General features: G+C 45.8%; 2 protein-coding genes across 5 annotated transcripts in view; both read left to right on the forward strand.

Moving 5' to 3' along the window:
• Positions 1–27,625, forward strand: LOC310701203 (uncharacterized protein). 4 transcript variants are annotated; one of them, XM_083491713.1, is made up of 6 exons: positions 1–154; positions 3,485–3,922; positions 19,715–19,796; positions 21,522–21,604; positions 22,332–22,458; positions 24,697–27,625. In XM_083491713.1, exons 2-6 carry the CDS (start codon positions 3,509–3,511, stop codon positions 26,313–26,315), a joined length of 2,325 nt encoding a protein of 774 aa, XP_083347839.1. In that variant the 5' UTR covers positions 1–154; positions 3,485–3,508; the 3' UTR covers positions 26,316–27,625. The 4 variants fall into 4 exon arrangements, with proteins under 4 accessions (XP_083347839.1, XP_083347836.1, XP_083347837.1 ...); XM_083491710.1 differs by having other exon boundaries at positions 2–154; positions 3,502–3,922; XM_083491711.1 differs by lacking the exons at positions 1–154; positions 3,485–3,922 and adding exons at positions 13,745–13,859; positions 17,812–18,232.
• LOC310701787 (uncharacterized protein) overlaps positions 4,253–27,756 on the forward strand; it is a 224,343-nt gene continuing 200,839 nt past the window's right edge. Inside the window, exons 1-3 of the mRNA XM_083493171.1 lie at positions 4,253–4,327; positions 7,002–7,128; positions 8,867–10,358. Coding sequence (XP_083349297.1) covers positions 7,095–7,128; positions 8,867–9,894 — 1,062 coding nt within the window. The 5' untranslated portion in view covers positions 4,253–4,327; positions 7,002–7,094 and the 3' untranslated portion in view covers positions 9,895–10,358. The remainder of the gene's footprint in view (positions 4,328–7,001; positions 7,129–8,866; positions 10,359–27,756) is intronic.

The raw sequence follows: 27,756 nt of genomic DNA on the forward strand, positions 1-27,756 counted from the left end.
AAAAAGAACCTGATTCCTAGAGAAGAAGGAAATTTGGGGTGGAAGGAAGGGAGGGGGGCTTCCTCCAGAGCAGAGGCAGCTCCCCGCTTTGCAGAGGAAGGAGCCTCTGCTTTTCCCCACCGCGCGCTGCATCTGCCGCTCCTCCTGCAACCCGGTGAGATTCTGCAACATCTTTTTGGTGGAAAGATGGAGGAGACGCAGATCAGGAGAACCATCACAGGAAACAAATAGGGAGAGGGGTTGTTCGTGTCTCCGTTCCCCATCTAAGATGGAATCACAGAATCGTAAACTTGCAAGAGTCATCTTGTCCAACCCCCGTGCAATGCAGGAATCTTTTGCCCATGCGAGACTCGAACCCGCGACCCTGAGATGAAGAGTCTATTGCTCTCCCGGCTGAGCTGTTTGGGGAGGCTGGGGTTTAAAGTGGGTCTGCGAGGTGGAGTTGATCAGTGGGAGCGGATGGTCATAGAGTTGGAAGGGACCCTGAGGATCATCGACTCCAGCCCCCTTTAACGCAGAAATATGCAACTGACCCATATTTTATTTTGCTGGAAGCTGCCCAGACTGACTGGGGGAACCCAGCCAGATGGGCCAGGGTGTGAGCAATAAAATTATTATTATTATGATTAAGGAGCAAACATGCGCTGAGGATGGGAGTTTGGGCTTCTCCTGGCATGCAGGCGACATATCTCCTGTTATAATTGTTTAAAAAGGTAAAGGGACCCCTGACCATTAGGTCCAGTCGTGACCGACTCTGGGGTTGCGGCGCTCATATCGCTTTATTGGCCGAGGGAGCCGGCGTACAGCTTCCGGGTCATGTGGCCAGCATGACTAAGCCGCTTCTGGTGAACCAGAGCAGCGTACGGAAACGCCGTTTACCTTCCCGCTGGAGCGGTACCTATTTATCTACTTGCACTTTGACGTGCTTTTGAACTGCTAGGTTGGCAGGAGCTGGGACCGAGCAACAGGAGCTCACCCCGTAGTGGGGACTCGAACCGCCGACCTTCTTATCAGCAAGTCCTAGACTCTGTGGTTGAACCCACAGCGCCACCCCCGTCCCTAATTAATCATGTAATTAAATAGCAATAAAAAGCTTTACAAAGAAAATAATTCAGAAAAGAGGCAAGGAGGCAGAGCACAGCCATGACGGCCAGTAGCCATTGATAGCCCTCTGCTCCATGAATTTGTACCGTCCTCTCTTAAAGGCAGCACGGTGCAGTGGTGAGAGCAGGCCAGGACCACGAAGGTCCCGAGGGGACAAGAACTTTGGCCCACTTCCTGTCAGCATGGCCTACCTCATAGGGTTGTCGTGAGGATTAAATGGAGAGAGGGAGAGCCACACATGCTGCCTTGAGCTCTTTCAAGGAAAAGGTGGAATACAAAAGTATAGACTCCTGGAGTCAGAAGGGAACCTGAGGGTCATCTAGTCGAACCCCAGGGATGTAGGAATATGCAGGTGGGTCGAGCCTGCGACCTTGGTGTTACTGGAAATATGCTCTAACCAGCTGAGCTATCCCAGCCAATTCCTCTTCTTCCCTTAAAATTAAAGCCCCTGTTTGTCAAGCGGAGCTTTCCAGCTTGGTAGCACGTAATAAATGTGTGCGCATTCAGACGCCAGTGTTTTCCAGGGATCACATTATGCTGAGAGTACTTCTGCCCAAAGACACTATTCCTGTATGAGGGGTTTGGCATTTACAGGATTAAAACCGAGCTTTAAGAGCATAGATGAAAACAGTCCTTGTTAGTGATCCCTGAATATAGCAATGGGAGGAATCTAGGCAGGGATGTGGTATGTTTCTCTCTGGCTACTGAGTCTGTGTGAGTCTGGGTGTTGGACGCAGAATCTTAAGAGTTGGAAGGGATCTGAGGGTCATCTAGCCCAACCCCTGCAATGGAGGAATCTCAGCTGAATCACCCAGTGCTTTTCCAGCAGCACTGGCTCCCGGTAGAGTACAGGGTCAGGTTTAAGGTGCTGGTTTTGACCTTGAAAGCCCTTCACGGCCTAGGACCCTCGTACCTATGGGACCGCCTCTCCCGGTATGCCCCACGGAGGACCTTAAGGTCCATAAATAGCAACACCCTAGAGGTCCCGGGCCCTAAGGAAGTCAGATTAGCCTCAATCAGAGCCAGGGCCTTTTCAACACTGGCTCCGGCCGGGTGGAACGCTCTGCCTCATGAGACCAGGGCTCTGCAGGATCTGATTTCTTTCTGCAGGGCCTGTAAGACAGAGTTGCTCTGCCTGGGTTTTGGCTTGGAATTAACTTGATCCCCCACCCCTCTTTCTTTTTTCCTTCTGTGATGGAACTCCTACTTGGGGAATTCCCTGGCTTTTTAAAAATGTATTTTAATCTTGTTTTTAAAGTTGTATTTCAATCAATTGTTTTATATCTGGTGTTAGCCACCCTGAGCCCGGTCTTGGCTGGGGAGTGTGGGGTATAAATAAAATTTATTATTATTATTATTATTATTATTATTATTATTATTATTATTATTATTATCCATGACAGATGGCCACCCAACCTCTGCTTAAAAACCTCTGAGGAAGGAGAGTCCACAGTCTTAAGGGAGACCAAGATGCGGTCTTGGTCCAGGTTCTTAGATTTTGGGGCAGGGATCCCGCAAAGGGGCTGTGTGATAGGAACATGAATAGCTGTGTGAGCAATAGAACCTCCATATGCAGAACCGGTATACCGGATCTCAAATGGGGGGAAGAAATGTTGTGTATTACCGTATTTTTTGCACCATAACGCTCACTTTTTTCCTCCGAGAAAGTAAGGGGAAATGTCTGTGCGTGTTATGGAGCGAATGCAGTCGTGAGCAGAGGATCCATGGTTCCCCTTCCTTCCCTCCTCCGTGGCTCGCTTTGAAACAGCAAAGCGAGAGAAGAGCCGCTGAGTGGGGAGGAGAGAGGGACAGAGAGCCTGCTTGCTTTAAAGGAGCAAAGTGGGAGAGGAAAGGAGCTTTCTCCCCTCATACGCCTCTTCTTCATTATTAGCAGCATCCTTCTCCACACACCCCACGCGTGCTCCTTGTCCCTTGAGTGCTTTTCCTTCCCTCCCCACTTAAAACGTGGTTACAAAGCACGGATCCACATGGATCCTCAGGATTTTTGCACTGGGTCACCCCAAATTCACCATCAGATCACATAGCATATCCATGGCTACAGCTTGCACCAAAAAAATCACGCACTCACTGTTGCCTGGGGCCTCAGTGGTGCAAAAACGTAGTTACAAAGCATGGATCCACATGGATCCTCAGGATTTTTGCATTGGGCTACGCCAAACTCACCGTCAGATCACATGTCTGTGGCCACAGCATGAACCACAAAGAACATACATCCACTGTTCCGTTTAGAATTTTTTTTTCTTGTTTTCCTCCTCTAAAAACTATGTGCGTGTTATGGTCGGGTGTGTGTTATAGAGCGAAAAATACAGTACATAATTCACAATATGAGGAATCAAAATGAAAAATACGTTTTCATCAGAGAATGTTTTTCTGCAGATAAGAGATGGAAGAACAAGACTCTGCCGCCCTCGAAGCAGGAAGACAGCCTGATAGCGTCGTGACTGGGAGCACTGGGGAAATTTGGGTTGGAAGCAGACACAAGATCTTGAGGGAGAACATCCATGGTTCAGATGTGCACTGCCAACAGTTTAGGCACTTCCAGTACCAGGAGGCCAAGGGACCCCGAGAGGTTTGCAGCCGACTCCACCGCCTTTGCCGTCAGTGGCTGAAGCCGGAGAGACACACCAAGGCTCAGATCCTGGATTTAGTGATCCTGGAGCAGTTCCTGGCTGTCCTCCCCCCGGAGATGGAGAACTGGGTGAGGGAATGTGGAGCGGAGACCAGCTCCCAGGCGGTGGCCCTGGCCGAAGGTTTCCTCCTGAGCCGGGCAGAGGAGAAGAAGCAGACAGAGCTGCAGGTGAGAGTTTTGTCTGGATCAGGGAAAGTCAACCTGATGTCCTCTGGAGGTTGTGGAACTAAAACGCCCATCATCCCTGTTCATTCTACATATCAACTGGGAATGATGGGAGCTGAAGTCCAGCAACGTTTGGAGAGCATTATGTCAACTACCTCTGAGCTAGATAATCCCAAGGGGCTCAGGATGTGAGGGAGGGGATCCCAGAATTCTCTGCTTCTTCACCAGCTTTCTGTGAAAGTCAGCCAAACAGATAGCCAAGTACCCCTGAGGTTTTTGCATTTGCTGTTTCCGTGCAATGTCTTCAATGCATATTTCTGTTTCAGGTAAAGGATCTGGTCACGGAAATGAGAAGCGATTTCCCCAAAGCAGAAAGGAATCTGTCAGTCATCAGGCAGAGGCCTCTGGGTGAGGATTTAGGGGTACTGTTTCAATTTGGTCTCCCTCTGTTCATTTTGAAACTAAGCCATCAACTCAGGGGTCAGCAAACTTTTTCCCCTCCAAATTTTTTTATTCATTTTTTAACACAAATAAAGAACACAAACAGAAAAACAAACAATACAAACAGATTCTTGTCTTATCCTTATTTATCTAAACATTGTTAGTTTAGTCCCACCTATCTGATTTTAATTTTACTTCATCTTTAGCAGTTTACATATATCATAATTTCTAACCATCTTTTTTTTATCACACTTACTTTAACCATAAAAAACTTCACATTTTATCACTTACAAATAATGCTATTTCAAAATACAGTATCTTCTACTACTAACCCTACAGCTTATATCCACTTCCAAAGCTATTCTAAGATTTAAATATTAACATATTTTTTTTCCAAATATTCCTTAAACTTCTTCCAATCATCTTCCACCGTCTCTTCTCTCTGGTCTCGGAGTCTCCTGGTCAGTTCGGCAAGTTCCATATAGTCCATAATATTCATCTGCCATTCTTCGATAGTTAGTAAATCTTGTTTCTTCCAATTCTTCGCTAGCCATATTCTTGCAGCTGTTGTGGCATACAGAAAAACAGTAACATCCTTTTTGGGGATTTCACCCCCCAGCAAACTTTTTCAGCAAGGGGCCGGTCCACTGTCCCTCAGACCCTGTGGGGGGCCGGACTATATTTTGAAAAACAAAATGATGCAAGAGCACCCGAGCCCCAGTGGCTGCTTACCTGTGTCTTGTGAGCGGCAGGGGCTGGCGGTGGTGGAGGGACGCTGAGCGGCGTGCGAAAGGGCTCCGGAGAGGGGCTGCTTAAAATGGCGGCCGCTTGAGCCCTGCTGCTGCTGCTGACACCAACAAAGCCCAGCCCCCTTCCTCCTCTAGGCAGGGTGGGGAGAAGCCAAGAGGAGGGAGGGAGGAGAAGGCGGTGCTGCTGCCATGAGAGGGAGGGAGAGGGAAAGAACATGTGCGCTGGTGATCCACGCAGAGATTCCCGGACAGTCCGTGGACCGGATCCAGAAGGCGATTGGGCCTGATCCAGCCTACGGACCTTAGTTTGCCTACCCATGCATCAACTGTTAGGATATAGTTCCGTTCCACCTTTAGAACAGGGATGTGGAGTTGTTGTATGTTACATGTCTGTTTACTTCCAGCACAGTCTGCTGGGAACTTCCGTTGTATATAGCTTTTGCCTGTGCTCTTTGCTTGGACACGAAGGGAAGCAGACATGTTTTTCCTTTGTCCTGATGTTGAATAAATGCTTGTAAATATGCTTACATATGCCTCTGTCTGCTACTTCTGTTGCAAAGAGTTCTTATCTCTGCTAGCTTGCGTGCTCAGTCTCTAAAGGTCTCTGAGACTTGAGTCGCAGTTTTGATGCTGCTCCGAGAACCGGAGTTCACTCGGCTGCCGGCCGGTGGGCTGGAGCCAGCTGGGAGCCTGCCAATTGCCCCCGTCTCCCCGGATGCATCCCAACATCAACTTCTTTAACCTTTTGCGGGGAGGCAAATCTCCACCTTTCTCCAGGGCTCGAAAATACCCTTATTTGCAACATGTTGTGCACATGGATTTGTGATCAAAAGCCCCAAAGAGTTGCTATGTGTTCACACACTGGAACTATCAAACAGATGCACAGATCTCAAACTTGCTCAACAGTTCAGACTTTCTCTATGTATCAGTTTCTCATCCAAGTATGTGCCAATAATAATAATAATAATAATAATAATAATTTATTATTTGTACCCCACCCATCTGGCTGGGTTTCCCAAGCCACTCTGGGCGGCTTCCAACAAAGATTAAAAATACATTAAAATGTCGCACATTAAACACTTCCCTGAACAGGGCTGCCTTCAGATGTCTTCTAAATGTTAGGTTGTTTATCTCTTTGACATCTGATGGGAGGGTGTTCCACAGGGTGGGCGCCACTACCGAGAAGGCCCTCTGTCTGGTTCCCTGTAACCTCACTTCTCGCAGCGAGGTGACTGCCATAATGCCCTCGTTGCTGGACCTCAGTGTCCGGGCAGAACGATGGGGGTGGAGACGCTCCTTCAGGTATACTGGACCCGAGGCCATTTAGGGTTTTAAAGGTCAGCACCAACACTTTGAATTGTGCTCGGAAATGTACTGGGAGCCAGTGTAGGTCTTTCAAGACCGGTGTTATGTGGTCTTGGCGGCCGCTCCCCGTCACCAGTCTAGCTGCCACATTCTGGATTAGTTGTAGTTTCCGGGTCACCGTCAAAGGTAGCCCCACATAGAGCGCATTGCAGTAGTCCAAGCGGGAGATAACTAGTGGTTTTGTCTCTGACAGGCAATGGAATGATGCCGGCAAGCTGTCCTCGGCCATCTCCTCTTTGTGGTTCAGTAGAAGGAACAGCTGTGAGACCTGATCAGGTAGGGGGATGGATCAATGAGGGGAGAGGCTGGGCCCCACTTTCCCCTCTCACCTCCCTGGTCCTGAGTGAATCTCTTTCCATCGATTTGCTCCTATCAAAAGCTGCCCTCAGCGAAGGCTGCGAATGCCACCCAAGAAGGTTTAATTCCTGAGAATAATAAGCACCCACCTCAATTTAACTGGCCTTTTGAATGTCGCCAATAGACCATCCCTATCCTACCCATGAAAAAATGTTTCCCTTTTCTTTTAGGGTCCCATATCCTTTGAGGATGTGGCTGTGCATTTCACAGATGAGGAATGGTCGCTGCTGGATCCTGACCAGAGGGTATTGCATAAGGAAGTCATGGAGGATAACTGGAGGATCATGGCCTCTCTCGGTAAGATCCCCTGTTGCGTCATAATATCGTTTTTTAAATTCAGTATTTCTGTACGTGAGCAATCCTAATATTCTGACATAGCTCAGCTGTGCTACACATACAGCATCTAGGATTTTTATTCCTGCTTTTAATCTTGAAAATTAATCTCTCCTGCATTCTCTCTGAGCATGCATTCTCTAGATCTGCCCTTCACAACTGTGGCTTGGTTGGTCTTATCTGGTCAGGTTATTTGTGGAATGTAAGTTTCAGAGTTGTGAGGGAGGTGGAACGATGTCATTTTCCAGAAGGCCAAAGAGATGAGTACACGTCATCAGAAATTGAGTGAATTTCATGAATGGGCCAAATAATAATCCACTTCACAAAAGAGGCTGGGGTTCACTGATTTCCATAAAAACGAGAGGCCTTTGCCTTCCTAGGAATGCAAAAATGCTCTCTATTTCAGAACCAGCTTCCATTATTCTTCTCACCTAATGGCTTCCGAATTAGTTCTGAATCTGGATTTTCTGCCTAAAACTTTCCTTCATGTGCTAATACAGCGTGACTAAGCTCCATTTTCATGTCTGAAATGCTTCACAACTGAAGCCCGAAGTTTCCCTCTTTGTTTATATGAATTCCAAAGATGAGGCGAAAGGTAGGGCTGGTGGCAGCTTAGTGTAATATTTTTTTTTGGGGGGGGGGACACCTTTTTACGGCTGGGGTAGCCAATGTGGTTCCCTCCAGAGGTTGCAGGATTCCACCTTCATCATCCCTGACAGCTGTCCGTTCCAGCTGGAGCTGATGGGAAAGTCTAATAACATCTGGACGGTACCACATAAAAGGGTATTAGCCAGTAAGAACCCCACACATTTTCCAATTTACAGATTGTTCTCTTCTGAAAGAAAATTATATGAAAATGATGTATATAACACCTGTACAGATAGCAAAAATGTACAAAACCGGCTCTAACATTTGCTGGAAATGTAAAGAAAAAGAAGGGACTTTTTATCGTTTAAAATGACATTTGTAAAAAAAACCAGAAGCATTTTTGTTAGGGATTGTAGGACAATACCTGCCAAGGAAAATAAGGAACTTGTTTATGTATGCTACAACAGCGGCAAGAGTCTTGATAGCAGAAGGATGGAAGGATGAGGAAACCCCGACAAAAGAACAGTGGCAAAAGAAATGGATGAACTATGGGGAACTGGCAAAATTGACATACAAACTGCGAGAGAAGGACAACTGTGACTTTAAGGAGGAATGGGAACTTCACACAAATTATGTAAAAACACAACAAAATGAACTGGACTCCTTGGCAGGTTTTGAATAAACATACACACACAAATTTATTGTTACATGATGGAAAGATATGTAAGGATATACAGTGGTACCTCTGGTTACATACTTAATTCGTAACCTGAAACTGTTCTTAACCTGAAGCACCACTTTAGCTAATGGGGCCTCCCGCTGCTGCTGTGCTGCCGGAGCATGATTTCGGTTCGTATCCTGAAGCAAAGTTCTTAACCTGAAGTCTGTAACCTGAAGCGTATGTAACCTGAGGTACCACTGTATACAATTTTATAATATGCAGAGAAAATAATGTGCAGCGAAACCAGGGAGAGGAGCTGAGGGAAGTCCATTATGCAGGGGGGAGGGGGGATTATATGGTTTGATAATTTGTTATGTGGAAATTGAGCAAGAAAAAATATTTTTAAAAAAAATATTAATAACCCCACGCATTTTCCCCTTTCCTCTGTTTCAGCACAAGGAATCCACAGCGCAGAGAAACCATATAAATGCAGAGAGTGTGGAATGAGCTTTGGCCGGAAGATAATTCTCATGTACCATCAAAGAATTCACAATAGGGAGAAACCCTATAAATGCTTGGAGTGTGGAACGGGCTTCAGGGAACGCAACCATCTGACTTCCCATCAAAGAATCCACACAGGGGAGAGACCCTTTCAGTGCTTGGAGTGTGGAAAGATCTTAAGGCATAAGACAAGTCTTGCTTCTCATAAAAGAATCCACTCTGGGGAGAAACCCTATCAGTGTTTGGAATGTGAAAAAAGCTTCACACACAAAATAACTCTCCTGCACCATCAAACAGTTCACTCTGGTGAGAAACCACATAAATGCTCACAATGTGGAAAGAGCTTCGCTTTGAAGAAAAACCTCACTTCCCATCAAAGAATTCACACCGGGGAGAAACCGTATAAATGTTTGCAGTGCGGAAAGAGATTCGGTCAGAGCTCCCATCTCACTTACCATCAGAGAATTCACACAGGGGAGAAGCCATATAAATGTTTAGAGTGTGGAAAGAACTTCAGCCAAAGTACTAGTCTAATTTATCACCAGAAATCGCACACTGCAGAGTCACAATATAAATGCTTAGAATGTGGAAAGTGCCTCAGTCAGGAGGCAGATCTCGTTAATCATCAAAAAATGCACATCCAGGAGAAACCACATGTATGTTTGGAATGTGGGAAAAGGTACACTCAGAAGAATTGTCTTAGAAAACATCAAAGAATTCATACAGGAGAGAAACAATATAAATGTTCTGAGTGCGGAAAAAGCTTCATTGAGAAGTCAGCTCTCACGACACACCAACGAGTTCATACGGGAGAGAAACCCTATAAATGCCTGGAGTGTGGAAAGGGCTTCGCTCAGAGTTCCCATCGCAATGTTCATCAAAGAACACACAAATCGATGGGCAGCGTATGGGAGCAGCTTTCTTCAGATCTCCAGCCTTTATTCCCACCAAAAAATCCATACAGCGGAGAACCCATATAAAGACTTGGAATATTAAAGGAGCTTTAGGAGCAGTTCCTAGCTTTCTTTCCGCAAGAAAAACCCAAATAAATGCTTGGATTGCATATAGACAGGGCATATGCAGGAAAATTTGTGGAGCAATCATTAATAATAATAATAATAATAATAATAATAATAATAATATATTTATACCCCGCCCATCTGGCTGAGTTTCCCCAGCCACTCTGGACGGCTACCAATCAAGCGTTAAAAACAATACAGCATTAAATATTAAAAACTTTCCTAAACAGGGCTGCCTTCAGATGTCTTTTAAAGATAAGATAGCTGCTTATTTCCTTCACATCTGAAGGGTGGGCATTCCATAGGGTGGGCGCCACTACTGAGAAGGCCTTCTGCCTGGTTCCCTGTAACCTCACTTCTTGCAGGGAGGGAGCCGCCAGAAGGCTCTCGGAGCTGGACCTCAGTGTCCAGGCTGAACAATGGAGGTATATAGGACCGAGGCCGTTTAGAGCTTTAAAGGTCAGCACCAGCACTTTGAATTGTGCTCGGAAACGTACTGGGATCCAATGCAGTACTTAGAAGTTGGGAGGAGCTTCCAAAAAGGCAAAAATGTCTGTTGTTATTATTAATTAATTCTTCAAAGATGATCAAAGCATCATGCACAGTACTAACCTTACCTGTCATCAAAGAATTCACACAGGGGCGAAACAATATATTTGTCCCAGGAGGCAAGATGTTGGGGACAAGGCAGGATCCAGGAGAGTCTAAAAATCCACTTGGATATATTTATATTACAGTGGTACCTTGGTTTACTAACTTAATCCGTTCCCGAAGTCCGTTCTTAAACCAAAGTGTTCTTAAACCAAGGTGTGCTTTCCCATAGCAATGGGGGACTCAATTTACAAATGGAACACACTCAACAGGAAGCGGAACATGTTTTGCTTCCAAGGCAAAGTTCACAAACCAAAACACCTAATTCCGGGTTTAAAGGTAAAGCTATAGGGACCCCTGACCATTAGGTCCAGTCGCGGACAACTCTGGGGTTGCGGCGCTTTATTGGCCGAGGGAGCTGGCGTACAGCTTCCGGGTCATGTGGCTAGCATGACTAAGCTGCTTCTGGCGAACCAGAGCAGCGCGCGGAAACGCCGTTTACCTTCCCGCCGGAGCGGTACCTATTTATCTGCTTGCACTTTGATGTGCTTTCAAACTGCTAGGTTGGCAGGAGCAGGGACCGAGCAACGGGAGCTCACCCCGTTGCGGGGATTCGAACCGCCAACCTTCTGATCAGCAAGTCCTAGGCTCTGTGGTTTAACTCACAGCACCACCTGCGTCCCTTACTTCCGGGTTTGCAGCATTCTTAATCCAAGTTGTTCATAAACTAATCTGTTCTTAAACCAAGGTACCACTGTAAATACATTAGCAGAAGACCAGTGGGGGCTTTTTAGTTTTTGAAAGATGAAAGCATCAAAGAAATCAACAGCAATGAGAAATAAACGGAACAATATATGCAGGTAAGGTAAAGTGCAATGACTTGGTGTCCCAGACTCAGAACATGAGAGCAAGATTTGTGTGAATGCTGTGAGTCCTCTCCGTCTTATATTCAGCCTGCATATATGTGTAAATAAAACATATTCAAAAGACACTGTCGTCTCCAGTTACCTTGATTCTGAAGGACCCAAACCGCTGTGGACTCATAACAATCTCCGGAGAAATCTGCCGAGACATTGAACAAGCTTACTGCCTAATGCCTGTAACTGATCTCAGTATTTACACGTGATTTGTTAAATAGATTTCCTCTGTGCAAATTATCTATACCAGAGGTTTTCAACCTTTTTGGGTCCATGGCTCTCTTGACCAACTACAGTCATACCTCAGGTTACAGACGCTTCGGGTTGCGCACTGCACTGAACCCGGAAGTACCGGAACGAGTTACTTCGGGTTTAGGTGCATGCACAGAAACGCTAAATTGCACTTTGCACATGCGCAGAAGCGCCGAATTGCGACCCGCACGTGCGCAGACGTGGCGCTGCGGGTTGCAAACATGCTTTCGGAAGCAGAGATAACGTCCTCTAGCTGAGGGTTTTCCCACCTTTTTCCAAGCTGCTAGAATAGCAGGATCAGTTTTTTCCCCCTTTTAGGGAATTGCCTCAGCTGCTCACAAGGAGGTAGGCGACCTTTGGAACCCTCCAGCGGTTGCTGAACTACAACTCCCATCGCCTTAGCCACTGGCCATGCTTGCTGAGGCTGATGGGAGTCGTAGTTCTAGGAAGTGGCCTTGCAATATTTTTATTGATATATAAATCTAACCAGGCCTTTCAGAAGCAGGCAAAATGTTTTCATGTATCAAATAACCTGATAAAATACTGGCCTTGGCCCAGTATACCTGAAGGAGCATCTCCACACCCATCGCTCAGCCCAGACACTGAGGGTCTGAGGGTCTTCTGGCAGCTCCCTCACTGTGAGAAGCGAAGTTACATGGAGCCAAGCAGAGGGCCTTCTCGGTGGTGGCACCCACACTGCGGAACTCCCTCCCACCAGATGTCAAAGAGATAAACAACTACCTAACATCAAGGAGATAAAAAACTACACAACTTTTAGAAGGCATCTGAAGGCAGCCCTGCATTGGGAAGCTTCTTAACGTTTGACGTTTTATTGTGTTTTTATATACGCTGGTTTATACACCCTGGTTTTGACTGCCACTGAAAGGCGAGCTTGCCCCCTTCCCAGTCCCCTTAGGCTTCAGCCATAGCCATTACAAGGCCAGTTGCCTCGCTACGGAAAGGACCTTAGCCCAGTTGCCAAGCATCTCCCTTTGAATGAAGAGGGTGTCGGGTTCAAGTCCAGTCAGCACTGGGCAAGATCCATCCTTTCCAAAATCGCAGAGGAGTCGTCGGATTCTCAAAGGGGGCAGCTTGGAAATATTTCCTGCCCCTCTTCTCTCCCCCACCGCTACTCCTTGCCCCTTTAACAGTTTTTCTACTTTTAACTCTTGCATTGCAGGAGGCTGGACTAGATGACCCTTGGGGTCCCTTCCATCTCTACATTTCTTTGATTCTATTAAATTCCTTGCTCCCTCTGTCCCCTCGCCAAGAAAAGAGGCAAGCAGCACTCTTGCTCAGGGGCGCATTAATAATAATAATAATAAATTTTATTTATTCCCCGGCCAGAGCCGGGCTCAGAGCGGCTAACACCCATAAAATTACAGTAAAAACATAACAGGAAAGTTAAAATACAGGTTAAAATGCAATTTAAAATGCAGCCTCATTTTAAAAGTAGCCGATAGATCAAGACCATAAGAGGAGGGAAACGTAAAGGTCAGACTGAGCCCACACCAAAGGCCAGGCGGAACAGCTCTGTCTTGCAGGCCCTGTGGAAAGATGTCAAGTGCCGCAGGGCCCTAGTCTCTTGGGACAGAGCGTTCCACCAAGTCGGGGCCAGTACTGAAAAGGCCACGGCCCTAGTTGAGACCAATCTAACCACCTTGTGACTTGGGACCTCCAAAATGTCATTTGTGGACCTTACCAGGAGAGCCGGTCCCATAGGTACGTGGGTCCTAGGCCGCAAAGGGCATTGGCACGTGGGGCAGGAGAATCACCCTGTGCAGTGATGGGAAAGGGCTGCTCTAACCACTAGACCTCCTTTCTCCCCTCTTCAAAGTTATTTTCAACTGATTCCTCCCCCCTGGCCACGTTTGCTTGGGAACCCGAAGTGGAGGCGAGTCTTCCCGCCCCCAGGAAAAGATGCCCAGATTCCCATCTGTGTGCGCGCAGGGCGCACGTTTCCTCTTTGGCACAGAGCGGCAGTGCTCGTGCTCAGGCTTTGCAAGGGTTAAAAAAAGAACCGGATTCCTAGAGAAGAAGGAAATTTGGGGTGGAAGGAAGGGAGGGGGGCTTCCTCTAGAGCAGAAGCAGCTCCCCGCTTTGCAGAGGAAGGAGCCACTGCTTTTCCCCACCGCGCGCTGCGTCTGCCGCTCCTCCTGCAACCCGGTGAGATTCTGCAGCATCTTTTTGGTGGAAAGATGGAGGCGTCGCATGGGGGACGCAGATCAGGAGAAGCATCACAGGAAACAAATAGGGAGAGGGGTTGTTCGTGTCTACGTTCCCCATCTAAGATGGAATCACAGAATCGTAAACTTGCAAGAGTCATCTTGTCCAACCCCCGTGCAATGCAGGAATCTTTTGCCCATGCGAGACTCGAACCCACGACCCTGAGATGAAGAGTCTATTGCTCTCCCGGCTGAGCTGTTTGGGGAGGCTGGGGTTTAAAGAGGCTGCGAGGTGGAGTTGATCAGTGGGAGCGGATGGTCATAGAGTTGGAAGGGACCCTGAGGATCATCGACTCCAGCCACCTTTAACACAGGAACATGCAACTGACCCATATTTTATTTTGCTGGAAGCTGCCCAGAGTGACTGGGGAAACCCAGCCAGATGGGCCAGGGTGTAAGCAAAAAAATTATTGTTATGATTAAGGAGCAAACATGCACTGAAGATGGAAGTTTGGGCTTCTCCTGGCCTGCAGGCGACATATCTCCTGCTATAATTGTTTATGTACATGTTTGTGCACTTGTTCACTTCTCTCTTCCCCCTCTGTGTAGGCAAAAGAGGTCCCCGATCTAAGATACCACCACAAAATTGCAGCGTTAGAAGGAACCCTGATATTTAGAGTCTCTTGCTCTGCCAGGTCTGCGGGGCAGAGTTGCTCAATGAGAGCAAATTGTCATACAATCACAGAATTGTAGAGTTGGAACCCGGTTTAATCCAGGAATATGCAGCTCTCCCATATGGGGATCGAATCTGCATCCTTGGTGAAAACACACTCTCACCAACTTTGCTACCCACGCTGATGGTTCTCAATTCCCTGTTTGCCAGGTGGGCTTCCTGGCTCTGTAGCACATGCGCTCATTCGGATGTGAGGGGATCTTCGAAAACACTGCTCTGTTAAAAAACCGGCAGCCTTTTTGTCCAAGGAGTCGGTTACGCAAGAACCCAAGTGAAAAAGATGGAGAGGTAGAAGGTTTTGGATTATCACAAAAGATGCAGGAGGGAATGATTAACAAATAGGACCCACAAAGGGGAGGAGGGAAGTCCAAGAGATTCCTTGGAACCTTGTTTTTATGTTGTTTGTTCAATATGTGACTGTAAAATTTTGATCTGAAAAATCAATTTTTTTAAAAAAAACAAATAAAATGAAAGTGAATAATGAACAAGAGTAAGGACCTGGCAGAGTTAGAAAGGAGCAGTGGGGTTGCCACTGCCACATTTGCAGCCTTGTTCCTCATGCTAGGGACGCGGGTGGCGCTGTGGATTAAACCACAGAGCCTAGGACTTGCCGATCAGAAGGTCGGCGGTTCAAATCCCCACGACGGGGTGAGCTCCCGTTGCTCGGTCCCTGCTCCTGCCAACCTAGCAGTTTGAAAGCACGTCAAAGTGCAAGTAGATAAATAGGGAATGCTCTGGCGGGAAGGTAAACGGCGTTTCCGTGCGCTGCTCTGGTTCGCCAGAAGCGGCTTAGTCATGCTGGCCACATGACCCGGAAGCTGTACGCCGGCTCCCTCGGCCAGTAAAGCGAGATGAGCGCCGCAACCCCAGAGTCAGTCACAACTGGACCTAATGGTCAGGGGTCCCTTTACCCTTTACTCCTCATGCTAGAAGGGGCAGAGAGGCAAAAGTGCGCTTTGGGCTATGCCAGCCTCGAGCTGGTAGGAAATGATTGGGCCGGCATCCTGCCCACAGCCATTGAGTGTCAGAAGTGGGGCACAGTTGAAGATCCACTGCAGCCTCTGCAGATTGATAGCTTACAAAGCCGAGCTTTAAAAAAACATATACTCGTGGCCAAAATTGTGGAAACCTTTTGGGAAAAGTGTATTTGTGAGGTTTGATGGCTCATAACACCCGATTGGCTCTCTAGACACTCGTGCTTGTTGGCTTCGTTCAAATGAATGAAAGCTACTGCATATCAACTTAAGCAAGTTGTGTTTCCTTTTTCTGGTCATTTGGCTATAACTTTTGATAAAATACAGATAACTGAACAAACTTCAGTTTCAAAGGAAATTCAAAGGAATTTCAGAAATAGACTGGAAAGAGAAGCTGCTGAATTGCAACTCATTACCAGACTTAAAACCATGGAGAGACCTGGTCTGAACAGAGACATTGGATTCTTATCTCATTATACATGACTAAGCCATTTCTCACCTTCTCACCCCTTGCCTTTTCCTGTAAGACCTATTACAGTCGTTAAGAGTCGTCAACAGGCTCATCTCAGCTATCTGCCAATCTCCCATTCCCACCACCCTTCTGAGTAATACCCCTCCCCACCTTCTCACTATATAGAAGGATCTGGCAACTTCTGTTTCAGTGTATCTGAAGAGGTGTGCATGCACACGAAAGCTCATACCAAGAACTAACTTAGTTGGTCTTTAAGGTGCTACTGGAAGGAATTTTTTTATTTGAAAAAACTTTGTTCCATTGCATTCTTCATTAAATTATCTTTCCATTGATATATAATTTTATGGTATTACTCAAAAGAAAAGTGGTCTTATGAGCCATCAGACCTCAGAAATACACTTTTTCCAAATGGTTTCCACAATTTTGGCCACTAGCGTAGATGAAAACAGTCCTTGTTAGTGACCGCTGAATATAGCAATGGGAGGAATCTAGGCAGGGATGTGGTATGTTTCTCTCTGGTTGATGAGTCTGTGTATGGACGCAGAAAGGAAGAGGATGTACTTGATAGATAATAGAATCTTAGAGTTGGAAGGGACCCCCACGGTCATCTAGTCCAACCCCCTGCAATGCAGGCATCTCAGCTAAAGCATCCATGACAGATGACCGTCCAACCTCTGCTTAAAAACCACCAAGAAAGGAGAGTCCATAACCTAAGGTAGACCAAGAAGCAGTCTTGGTCCAGGTACAGTGGTACCTCGGGTTACATACGCTTCAGGTTACAGGCTCCGCTAACCCAGAAATAGTACCTCGGGTTAAGAACTTTGCTTCAAAATGAGAACAGAAATGGTGCTCCCACAGCGCAGCAGCAGTGGGAGGCCCCATTAGCTAAAGTGGTGCTTCAGGTTAAGAACGGACCTCCAGAACAAATTAAGTACTTAACCCGAGGTACCACTGTAGTTAGATTTTGGGCAGGGATCCCACGAATGGGCAGCGTGAGAGGAACATGAATAGCTGTGTGAGCAATAGAACCTTCATATGCAGAAGCAGTGTACCGGATCTCAAATGGGGGGAAGAAATGTTGTGTATTACATAATTCACAATGCAGTCATACCTCGGGTTACAGACGCTTCAGGTTGCGTTTTTTCAGGTTACAGACCCCCTGAAACCTGGAAGCACCGGAACAGGTTCCTTTCGGGTTTTGCGCATGCACAACCCGCGCATGCACAGACGCGCCGCTGCGGGTTGTGAACGTGCACCCCACACGGATGATGTTCGCAACCCGAGCATCCACTGTATGAGCAATCAAAATGAAAAATATACCGTATTTTTCGCCCTATAGGACGCACTTTTCCCCCTCCAAAAATGAAGGGGAAATGTGTGTGCGTCCTATGGGGCGAATGCAGGCTTTCGCTGATGCCTGGAGAGCGAGAGGGGTCGATGCGCATGGACCCCTCTCGCTCTCCAGGCTTCAGGAAGCTCTGCGCAACCCTCGGGAGACCCGCCCCGCTCCGGATGGCGGCGCAGAGCTGCCTGCAGTCCCGGGATCAGCGCACTTCTCCCCATCGCCAGCCCCACAAGCTCGGGGGACAGCGGGGAGGCAGAGCGTGCCTTCCCACTGTTCCCCGACCTGGTTCTTCCAGCCCCACACCTGGGGGGGGGGGAATTAAAAAAATTTTCTTTATTTCCCACCCAAAAAACTAGGTGTGTCCTATGGGCCGGAGCGTCCTATGGGGCGCAAAATACGGTAGTTTCATCAGAGAATGTTTTTCTGCAGATAAGAGATGGAAGAACAAGACTCTGCCGCCCTCGAAGCAGGAAGACAGCCTGGTAGCATCATGACTGGGAGCACTGGTGAAATTTGGGTTGGAAGCAGACACAAGATCTTGAGCGAGAACATCAATGGCTCAGATGTGCACAGCCAACAGTTTAGGCACTTCCAGTACCAGGAGGCCAAGGGACCCCGAGAGGTTTGCAGCCGACTCCACCATCTCTGCCGTCAGTGGCTGAAGCCGGAGAGACACACCAAGGCTCAGATCCTGGATTTAGTGATCCTGGAGCAATTCCTGGCTGTCCTCCCCCCGGAGATGGAGAACTGGGTCAGGGAATGCGGAGCGGAGACCAGTTCCCAGGCGGTGGCCCTGGCCGAAGGTTTCCTCCTGAGTCGGGCAGAGGAGAAGAAGCAGGAAGAGCAGCAGGTGAGAATGTTTAATCTACATTAAACCTAACAATCAGGAGCCCCAGAAGTTGTTGAACTAAATCCATCATCTCTTAGCATTGGCTGAAGGCAGCTGGCGTTGAACATCTGGAAGGCACTGCTTTGACTGGCCCTGGTTTTTTGCTTTTGTGTTGTTGTTTTTCAAACTTTTTTATTCATTTTATAACACAAATAAACAATACAAACAGAAATACAAATAATACAAACATATTCTTGTCTTCTCCTTATTTTTTCTAAGCATTGTTAGGTGAGCTTCCCCAAGTCCCCCCTATCTGATTTTCATCTTTAGCAGTTTCATATATCATAATTTTTAACCATTTTTTATCACCTACTTTTACCATAAAAATCTTCACATTTTATCACTTACAAATAATGCTATTTTAAAATACACTACCTTCTACTTCTAACCCTACAGCCTATATCTACTTCCAAAGCTATTCTAAGATTTAAATATTCACATAGTTTTTCAAATATTCTTTAAACTTCTTCCAATCTTCTTCCACCGCCTCTTCTCTCTGGTCTCAGTGTCTTCCGGTCAGTTTGGCAAGTTCCATATAGTCCATCATCTTCATCTGCCATTCTTTGATAGTTGGTAAATCTTGTTTCTTCCAATTATTCCCTAGTAGACTGGCCCTGATTTTGATTTGATTTGGTTTGATTTATTATATTTCCGTGTCACTTTTCATTCAAATGAGTCTCAAAGCGGCTTGCAGACAATAAATAACAGTAACATAGTAAAACATAACGGAACAACATTATGTAAAATAATTAGCAGATCATCAGTAAAACAATTGCAATCTACATAACGCTGGTAACAAATCAGCCACAAAAACGGTAAGCTGATAGCTGAACATCACAATTTGAGCAAATGTCATACTATATGATTGACAGGTTAATACGGCATTTAGAATCAATAAAACAGAAATGGAAAACGAGCGAGGTCCCAACCAAAGAAGAATGGCAACTTAAGCTGATGGAATATGCGCAGCTTGCAGACTTAACATACAGAATAAGAGAATAAGAAGAACATACGTTTAGTGAAGATTGGAAAATGTTTATTGAATATATGGGGGGAAATAGTGTACACTTGAAAACGTGGGCAGCATTAAAATAAATTCAACAGTGTAAATAAGCTTTGATGGAAGTAATAATGGAATACTGAATGGTTTAGTTTATGTAAAATATGCAGGGATTTATGTTATGCAAAATGAACCATGGAAAGAAGAAGGGAAGTCATTGATATTTTAAGGTTGTTTAAATGAATATTTTAAAATGTAAAGCAGAAATAAAACAATATTAACTTTTTAAAAAGGCCAAGCATTGTTACATGGTCCCAAGCAGGTCAGACTGTGGGTGCAAAATTCTGTACTCCCTGTCCAAATTTATTTAGAAATCATCAAAGTTTTCAGCTGTGTCATTTCTCCCCATTTAATGTCTTCTATCCTTATTGCTGTTGTTCCAGGTAAAGGGTCTGTTTGCTGAAATGGGAGGTGATTCCCCTGCAGCCGAGACGACTCCATCAGACCCCAGACAGAAGCCATTGGGTGAGGATCAGTGCAATGTATCTCAATTTGGTCTCTCTCCATGTTGTGAATTGAACTTCCATGGAAGTAGTTGCTATTTGGAGGTAATGAGCTGGAACCAACTTCTTCTCAAATGTACTGAGGAAATTCCACTGACATTCTGATGGTCTTAACTTTTCTAGAAACATAGGCATCAGAACTCACCGTGAACACCTCTAATAATAATAATAATAATAATAATAATAATAATAATAATACGTTTCCGAGCACAATTCAAAGTGTTGGTGCTGACCTTTAAAGCCCTAAACGGCCTCGGTCCAGTATACCTGAAGGAGCGTCTCCACCCCCATCGTTCTGCCCGGACACTGAGGCCCAGCACCGAGGGCCTTCTGGCGGTTCCCTCATTCCGAGAAGCAAAGCTACAGGGAACCAGGAAGAGGGCCTTCTCGGTAGTGGCGCCCGCCCTGTGGAACGCCCTCCCATCAAATGTCAAAGCGATAAACAACTACCTGACATTCAGAAGACATCTTAAGGCAGCCCTGTTCAGGAAGTTTTTAACGTGTGATATTTTACTGTATTTTTGGTTTTTATGGAAGCCGCCCAGAGTGGCTGGGGAGGCCCAGCCAGATGGGCGGGGTATAAATAAATAAATAAATAAATAAATAAATAATAATAATAATTATTATTATTATTATTATTATTATTATTATTATTATTATTATTAATTTATTCACTAGCTATTCTGGGCAGCTCCCAACAGAATATTAAACACAATAAAAGATCAAACATTAAAAACTTCCCTAAACAGATCTGCCTTCAGATGTCTTCTAAAAGTCAGATAGTTGTTTATTTCCTTGACATCTGATGGGAGGGTGCCACAACCGAGAAGGCCCTCTGCCTGGTTCCCTGTAGCCTCACTGAGAGGTGCCGGAACCGAGTTCTGTTGAGTTCCACCTGGAAAAAAGCCCTGGTCTTAATACTGAGGCTTGGCCTATTTTCTGTCCCACTAGAGTGAATCCGATGTTTCAAGAGGGAATTCCTTTCTACTTTAAGTGATGGGGCTTTCATTCAATCACACAAATGTCTTATTCATATTGGTGCCAGTTATAAAAAAAAATACATTTTTCCTGGAGGTATTTTATCACCCTTACTGCTGCTCTAAGAAAAACCATTTGCAGACCTTAGCTTTCCAGGGGACACACTTTTTTGGATAGCAGGATTAATAACATTTCAAGCTGTCCAATTTGTGAATCTGGTGGAGTTGAGAAGGTCTTTAAAGTTGCCTCTTCTATGAACTTTCTAGGCAAAAATTCCTTTCTTGTTTTCCTCTCGGACCTGATATGTACCTTGTTCACCAGCATTCATTACCATTCATTACCATACAAGTACCAACATTTCCTCCATCAGTTAAGAAAATACCAGCCAGGTCTCCGAAAACCTAGGAGAGGTGGGGATGGGGTGTGCTTTGTTTTGCTGTATTTTAGAAGTTATTTCTATTTTTGGGCAAGCAACATTCTTGCTGCTCAAAAATATGTCCCTATAACTCCCAAAAGAAAAGCTTTTCGATTTTTTTACAAAGGTTATTTTAAACAACCTTTTCAATTCATTATATATCATTTCCCAGTAAGCTTTAACCTTACTACAAGACCACCACATATGAAGCTAGGATTTTTTCTAAGTTAGGCATGCGTTTCAGAGGTGAGGATGTCCTAATGGCTCTCTGGCACGTTTGTTTGTCTCCTTCAGGCGAGGGAATGAAGCGGCCAAGACATCCTCATTCATTTCCTCTTTGTGGCGGAGGAGAAGGAGCCGCTGTGGAATCGAATCAGGTGGGACATGGGTGGGGAAACTGGTTCAGGCTGAGGGCCACATTCTTATCTGAGCAACCTTCCAGGGGTGGGTGAGAGCAGAGGGGTCATATTCCAGCAGGGCAAAAACACTCAAGGTCGTATGAATTAGGTTGGGGATGTCAGGAGCTCGTCCTACACTCGAGTAGGACCCGACTGGCATGTTCTCTCCCTCCTGGTTGTTCGTTTGGGAGCTTCAAAAGCTTTCTTCAGCCCGAACATCATAGCGACCGATGCCAACAGACATCGGCACACTTAGGGATCCACAGAGTGTTCGCAGCTTGCATAACAGACTTCAGCAACTCAGCATTTTGGCTAATCTACTTTATTTACATATAAAACACACACAGAGCACTGCACCATAGCTCCTTCTCTCTCTAGCATCAGACAGCAAAGAGAAGAACAAAGGACAATAGTCCCACTTCAGGAAACACAGTAATACAAGCATCCTGTCTCCGTCACTTCCCACTCTGTGGAGTCAAAATATACATCGTCATGTGATAGACAACAATTGCATGACTGCAATCGTGGAGCAGAAATTCTAACAGGGGAGAGGTGTTGCTGGGGAGGGGCAGTGTCACAGGAATGTGCCTGTCAGTAATGACACATAATAATAATAATAATAATAATAATAATAATAATAATTTATTACTTATACCTCACTCATCTGTATATTATATGCAAGGAGGTGTTTCCTTTTTTCTTTTAGGGTCCAGTGTCCTTTGAGGCGGTGGCTGTACATTTCACAGAAGAAGAGTGGGCTGTGTTGGATCCTGACCAGAGAGCTCTGCACAAGGAAGTCATGGAGGAAAATAGAGGCATCGTGGCCTTTCTGGGTAAGACTCCCTGTTGGATCATAATTCCCGTTTTGAAATTCAGTACTTTTTTGTGCGCGGCGAACCCCAATATTCTGATGTAGCTCAATAGTGTTGGAGCGTCGGTTGACGCTCGACTGGGTGGCAAAAACCTTCCCACACACGGGGCACGGGCTCATCCGCTTCCTTTTGTACAGCTTCACCGGGTTTTTAATGAAGAAATGGAGTCAGGCTTTGGAGAATCGACTTTCTCCTCCATGGCAGTAAAGAAGAAGATCAAATGAAAAGAACATCTTACCAGTAAGATTCTTTAATAATCCCAGCGAGAGAACAAAGAACACATCTCCTAGAAATGGTGGTGCTCCCAATTAAGGCTTACACCCCCTCCGTCCCTATTAATCTATGTTGCTCCTACTTCTTGTAATCTGAGCTTATACTCTCTGCACTTTCTGTTCTGAGACTTTCTGACTTGGGGAGGGGGGGGTGGAGGAATGCTGTCCGACGACTGTGAATCTGCCAACCCTCTCTCTCCCCCAGTGTTTCTTCTCCTAGCTGTTCCCCATCCAGTATTTCCCAGCTTCAGCCTTCTGAACTATGCCCCTCTGCAAACTGCTGTTCCAAATCTACACTGTCCTCCTGTTCTTGGGAAGATTCAGGGTCAGGGGGAGGGAGAAGCTCCCACCATTCCTCCTCTGTGCAGCCCTCCTCAGCATGGTCCCTGACAAAAGGTCGCAGCCTGGAATGATCACTGATGTGATCGTCCCCACGGACACTTCCTTTCCCAGATTGATCTCTGGTTCGTTCTGGTGGTCAGAGATGTTCTCCTCCTTCTCCAGGCCCTGAAGCCCTCTGCAGTTTACTTTGAACTGACAGTTATCTAATGTATTCTCTCTGAATTTGCATCCTTTCGTTGTGCCCTTCTAAACAATGACCTGTCTGCTTTGAACTGAGCAGACCTTTCGAAATGTAAGTTTCACAGTTTTTAGGGAGGCAGAACTAGCATCCCAGCCATTTTCTGTTGGGGCAGAGAGCTGACTGGCATAAGAGATGGAGCAGATTTGGTTTGACTGAAATAATAATAATGTCCCTCTTATGGAGAAAAAAAATTGGCCAGTAACTAAAAAGGGCCCCCCACTCCTGATCTTTCTCAATAAATCTAATCTTTTCTGCACATTTCCTCTATTCCAGCACTTGAAGTCTCCATCTTCCAATCTAGGAGTATTTATTTGTTTTTCTTGATTAAAAACTTTTATATCCTAACACTGCATTTAATAAAAATCTAAAGGGGGAATTACTGCTTGTATAGGCCTTGCAAACCTATAAGATAAGTGAAGTTGATTAGACGGAGAGAGTGTGATTGGCTGAAGACCATCCAATGAGATTCACCTCTCTCTAGGAGCTGAACATACACCTCTGTGGCCCAAATCCATAGCACTCCAGCAGTCAGTTAACACCAGTCAACAGAGGCAGTTAAAATCTGCCTCCCATCCAAGTCCTTCCAGCTTTCCCGTTATCACAAGCATTGAAGTTGTTATAATAATAATAATAATTTATTATTTATACCCTGCCCATCTGGCTAGGTTTTCCCAGGCATTCTGGGCGGCTTCCAATACAATATTAAAATACAGTAGTGTGTTAAACATTAAAAGCTTCCCTAAACAGGGCTGCCTTCAGATGTCGTCTAAAAGTTTGGTAGTTGTTGTTCTCTTTGACACCTGGTGGGGAGGGCGTTCCACAGGTCGGGAGCCACTACTGAGAAGGCCCTCTGCCTGGTTCCCTGTAATTTGGCTTCTCGCAGTGAGGGAACCGCCAGAAGGCCCTCGGCGCTGGACCTCAGTGTCCGGGTAGAACGATGGGGGTGGAGATGCTCCTTCAGATATACTGGGGCAAGGCAGTTTAGGGCTTTAAAGGTCAGCACCAACACTTTGAATTGTGCTTGGAAACGTACTGGGAGCCAATGTAGGTCTTTCAAGACCGGTGTTATGTGGTCTTGGCGGCCGCTCCCAGTCACCAGTCTAGCTGCCACATTCTGGATTAGTTGTAGTTTCCGTGTCACCTTCAAAGGTAGCCCCACATAGAGGGCATTGCAGTAGTCCAAGAGAGAGATAACCAGAGCATGCACCACTCTGGCGAGACAGTCTGCGGGCGGGTAGGGTCTCAGCCTGCGTACCAGATGGATTTGTTCAGTGTTAAGTGATTGTATTCAGTGATTTGAGGCTTCTGTCCACAGGCTTTTAGCTATTTCTCTCTTCATTGCAGATGACAAATCAAAAACCAACAATAAAGGAAAACGAGTTGGAAAAGAGTCACTGGAAAGATGCTCAAAGAAGGGAAAGCAAAGAAGGAAAACTGAAGCAGAGAAGATGGGGAGGAATACACCCCCAGCCTCTCAGGGTAGTAACTACAATGAAATTGCAGTCAAAGGAAAAACAGATATAAGAAATAAAAAGAAGTGTCGGGATTATTGGAAAAGTTTCGGTTCTAAAAGAAAATGTAAAGCACATTGCCAAAACTGCAAAGGGGAGAAACCATATAAATGCTTTGAGTGTGGAAAGAGCTTCACGAGAAACTCCGCACTCATTTTCCATCGAGGAATTCATAGTGGAGAGAAACCATATAAATGCTTGGAATGTGGAAAGAGCATTAGTTGCAAACATGGACTCAGTTATCATCAAAGAATTCACACAGGGGAGAAACCGTATCAGTGTATGGAATGTGGGAAAAGCTTCACTCGGAAGATATATATTACTAATCACCAAATGATTCACACAGGGGAGAAGTCTTATAAGTGCCTGGAATGTGGAAAAGGCTTCGCTCAGAGCTCCAAGCTCACTTCCCATCAGAGAATTCACATTGGGGAGAAACCATATAAATGCCTGGAGTGTGGAAAGGGCTTCAGCTGCAAAAAGAGCGTCACTTATCATCAAAGAATTCACACAGGAGAGAAACCATATAAATGCTTAGAATGTGAAAAGAGCTTCATGCATAAAGCAAGCCTCACTTTTCATCAGAGAACTCACACAGGGGAGAAACCATATAAATGTGTGAATTGTGGGAAAAGCTTCACCCATAAGACAAGTCTCACTTTTCATCAGAGAACTCACACAGGGGAGAAACCCTATACGTGCTTGGAATGTGGAAAGAGCTTCCCTCGCAGTGGTGAGCTTTCTTCCCATCAGAGAATTCATACAGGGGAGAAACCGTTTGAATGCTTGGAATGTGGAAAGAGCTTCCGTCACAGTTCTAGCCTTTCTTCCCATCAGAGAATTCATACAGGGGAAAAGCCACATAATTGTTTGGAGTGTGGAAAGAGCTTCACTCGGAAGATACATCTTACTAATCATCAGAGAATCCACACTGGGGAGAAACCATATAAATGCTTGGAATGTGGAAGCTGCTTTATTTCCAAACACAGACTCACTTCCCATGGAAGAATTCACACACAGGACTTACCGTATAAGTGCATGGAATGTGGGAAGAGCTTCATCTTGAAGCAAAGTCTCACCTCCCATCTACGAATTCACAGTGGGGAAAAGCCATACAAATGCTTCCAATGTGGAAAGAGCTTCGGTGGAAAGGCCCACCTTAGTTCTCATGAAAGAATTCACACAGGGGAGAAACCATATAAATGCTCTGAGTGTGGAAAGGGCTTCAAAGACGGTTCTAGCCTTCTCTTCCATCAAACAATTCACACCGGGGAGAAACCGTACGAATGCTTGGTGTGTGGAAAGGGGTTCAGAGACAAATCTCACCTTACGAAACATAAAAGAATTCACACAGGGGAGAAGCCATATAAATGCTTAGAATGTGGAAGGAACTTCAGCTGCAAGAAAAGTATCTGTAATCACCAAAGAATTCACATAGGTAAGAAACTATAAAAAAAAAATGTTTGGAAAGAGCTTCAGGAGACGTACACATTTTTGTTGTCATCAATGGATTCACAAAGGGCGAAACCATATTAATGTTTGACTATAGAATGGGGTTCAGGAAGAAGATACAACTCACTTCTCAAAAGGATCCACACAAAGGATCATTTATGTAAATACTTAAGAAGGTGTGGCCTTTACATTGCCACAGAAGACACATCTCACTAATCATCAAAGAATTCACAATGGAGAGAGACCGTATACATAAATGCTTGGATTATGGAAAGGACTTCATCTGCAAAAAAGTTTCATTTCCCATCAGAGAATTCATAAAAGGGGAAAAGTATAGAGAAGTTTGCTGTGTGCGCTGTGAGGGACTGGTTGGAAGCAGAGGAACGGTGGAGGAACTGGCTGGGGAAGATGGGAAGATGGCTCAGAGCCCAGGGATTGGTGGTGGGACAACAATGAGTGGTCAGAGGAGGAGGGGGAGAAGTCTGGGAGAAGGAGAAGTCGGAAGCTGAAGAGGTAACAGGGCTTAGTGAGCTGGGAGAGTCTGTGGCAGAAAGAAGACCAGAATCAGGGGGGAAAGCCAAAGCAGGTGAATAGGAGGAGGGAGGTAAAGAGATAGAAATGCGAGGAGTCACAAATGTCTTCCCCTCCTGCTGCGACAAGCTCCTCTTACTCCCAGAACCAAAAGAGGCATGAAAAGGGAGGAGCAAAGACAGACACGCAGGCATAGTCTCTGATTGCTTGGGGAAAGCTCTGGAGGTGGCTCCCCACATAGATAGCTGTGGGGAGGCAGGGACCTTTAGTCTCGGTAACTGGTTTCATGTTTTTTTTTTTTAAAAAAGGTAAAGTACTCCTGGACAATTAAGTCTAGTCATAGGCGACAATGGAGTTGCAGCGCTCATCTCGCTTTCAGGCCGAGGGAGCCGGCGTTTGTCCACAGACAGCTTTCTGGGTCATGGGCCAGCAGGACTAAACCGCTTCTGGCACAACAGGATACCGTGACCGAAACCAAAGTGCACGGAAACACCGTTTACCTTCCCACCACAGTGGTACCTATTTATCTACTTGTACTGGCGTGCTTTAGAACGGCTAGGTTGGTAGGAACTGGGAAAGAACAACAGGAGCTCACCCCGTCGTGGGGATTCGAACTGCCGACCTGCAAGCTCAAGAGGCTCAGTGGTTTAGACCACAGTGCCACCCACATCATGGGGTAATGGGGTAACACATACAGGGAATGAACTGCTGTGCTCATTAAGGCTGACACTCAGCCCAGTCTGTGAGGATCATGTTTTGCTAATAAAGAGATAATTCCAGCTTTGAACTGTGTGATTTCCTGGCCGGTGTTTGCTCAATGACGTGTGCAGGAAATGTTTCAGAAGAAGGCACAAACTCCAGTCACCATCAAAGAATTCCTAAAGTGGGAGAGAGTGTATTATAATTTGAC

Source organism: Podarcis liolepis (genome assembly GCF_965112155.1).
Source record: "Podarcis liolepis genome assembly, chromosome: 2".
Taxonomy (NCBI): Eukaryota; Metazoa; Chordata; class Lepidosauria; order Squamata; family Lacertidae; genus Podarcis; species Podarcis liolepis.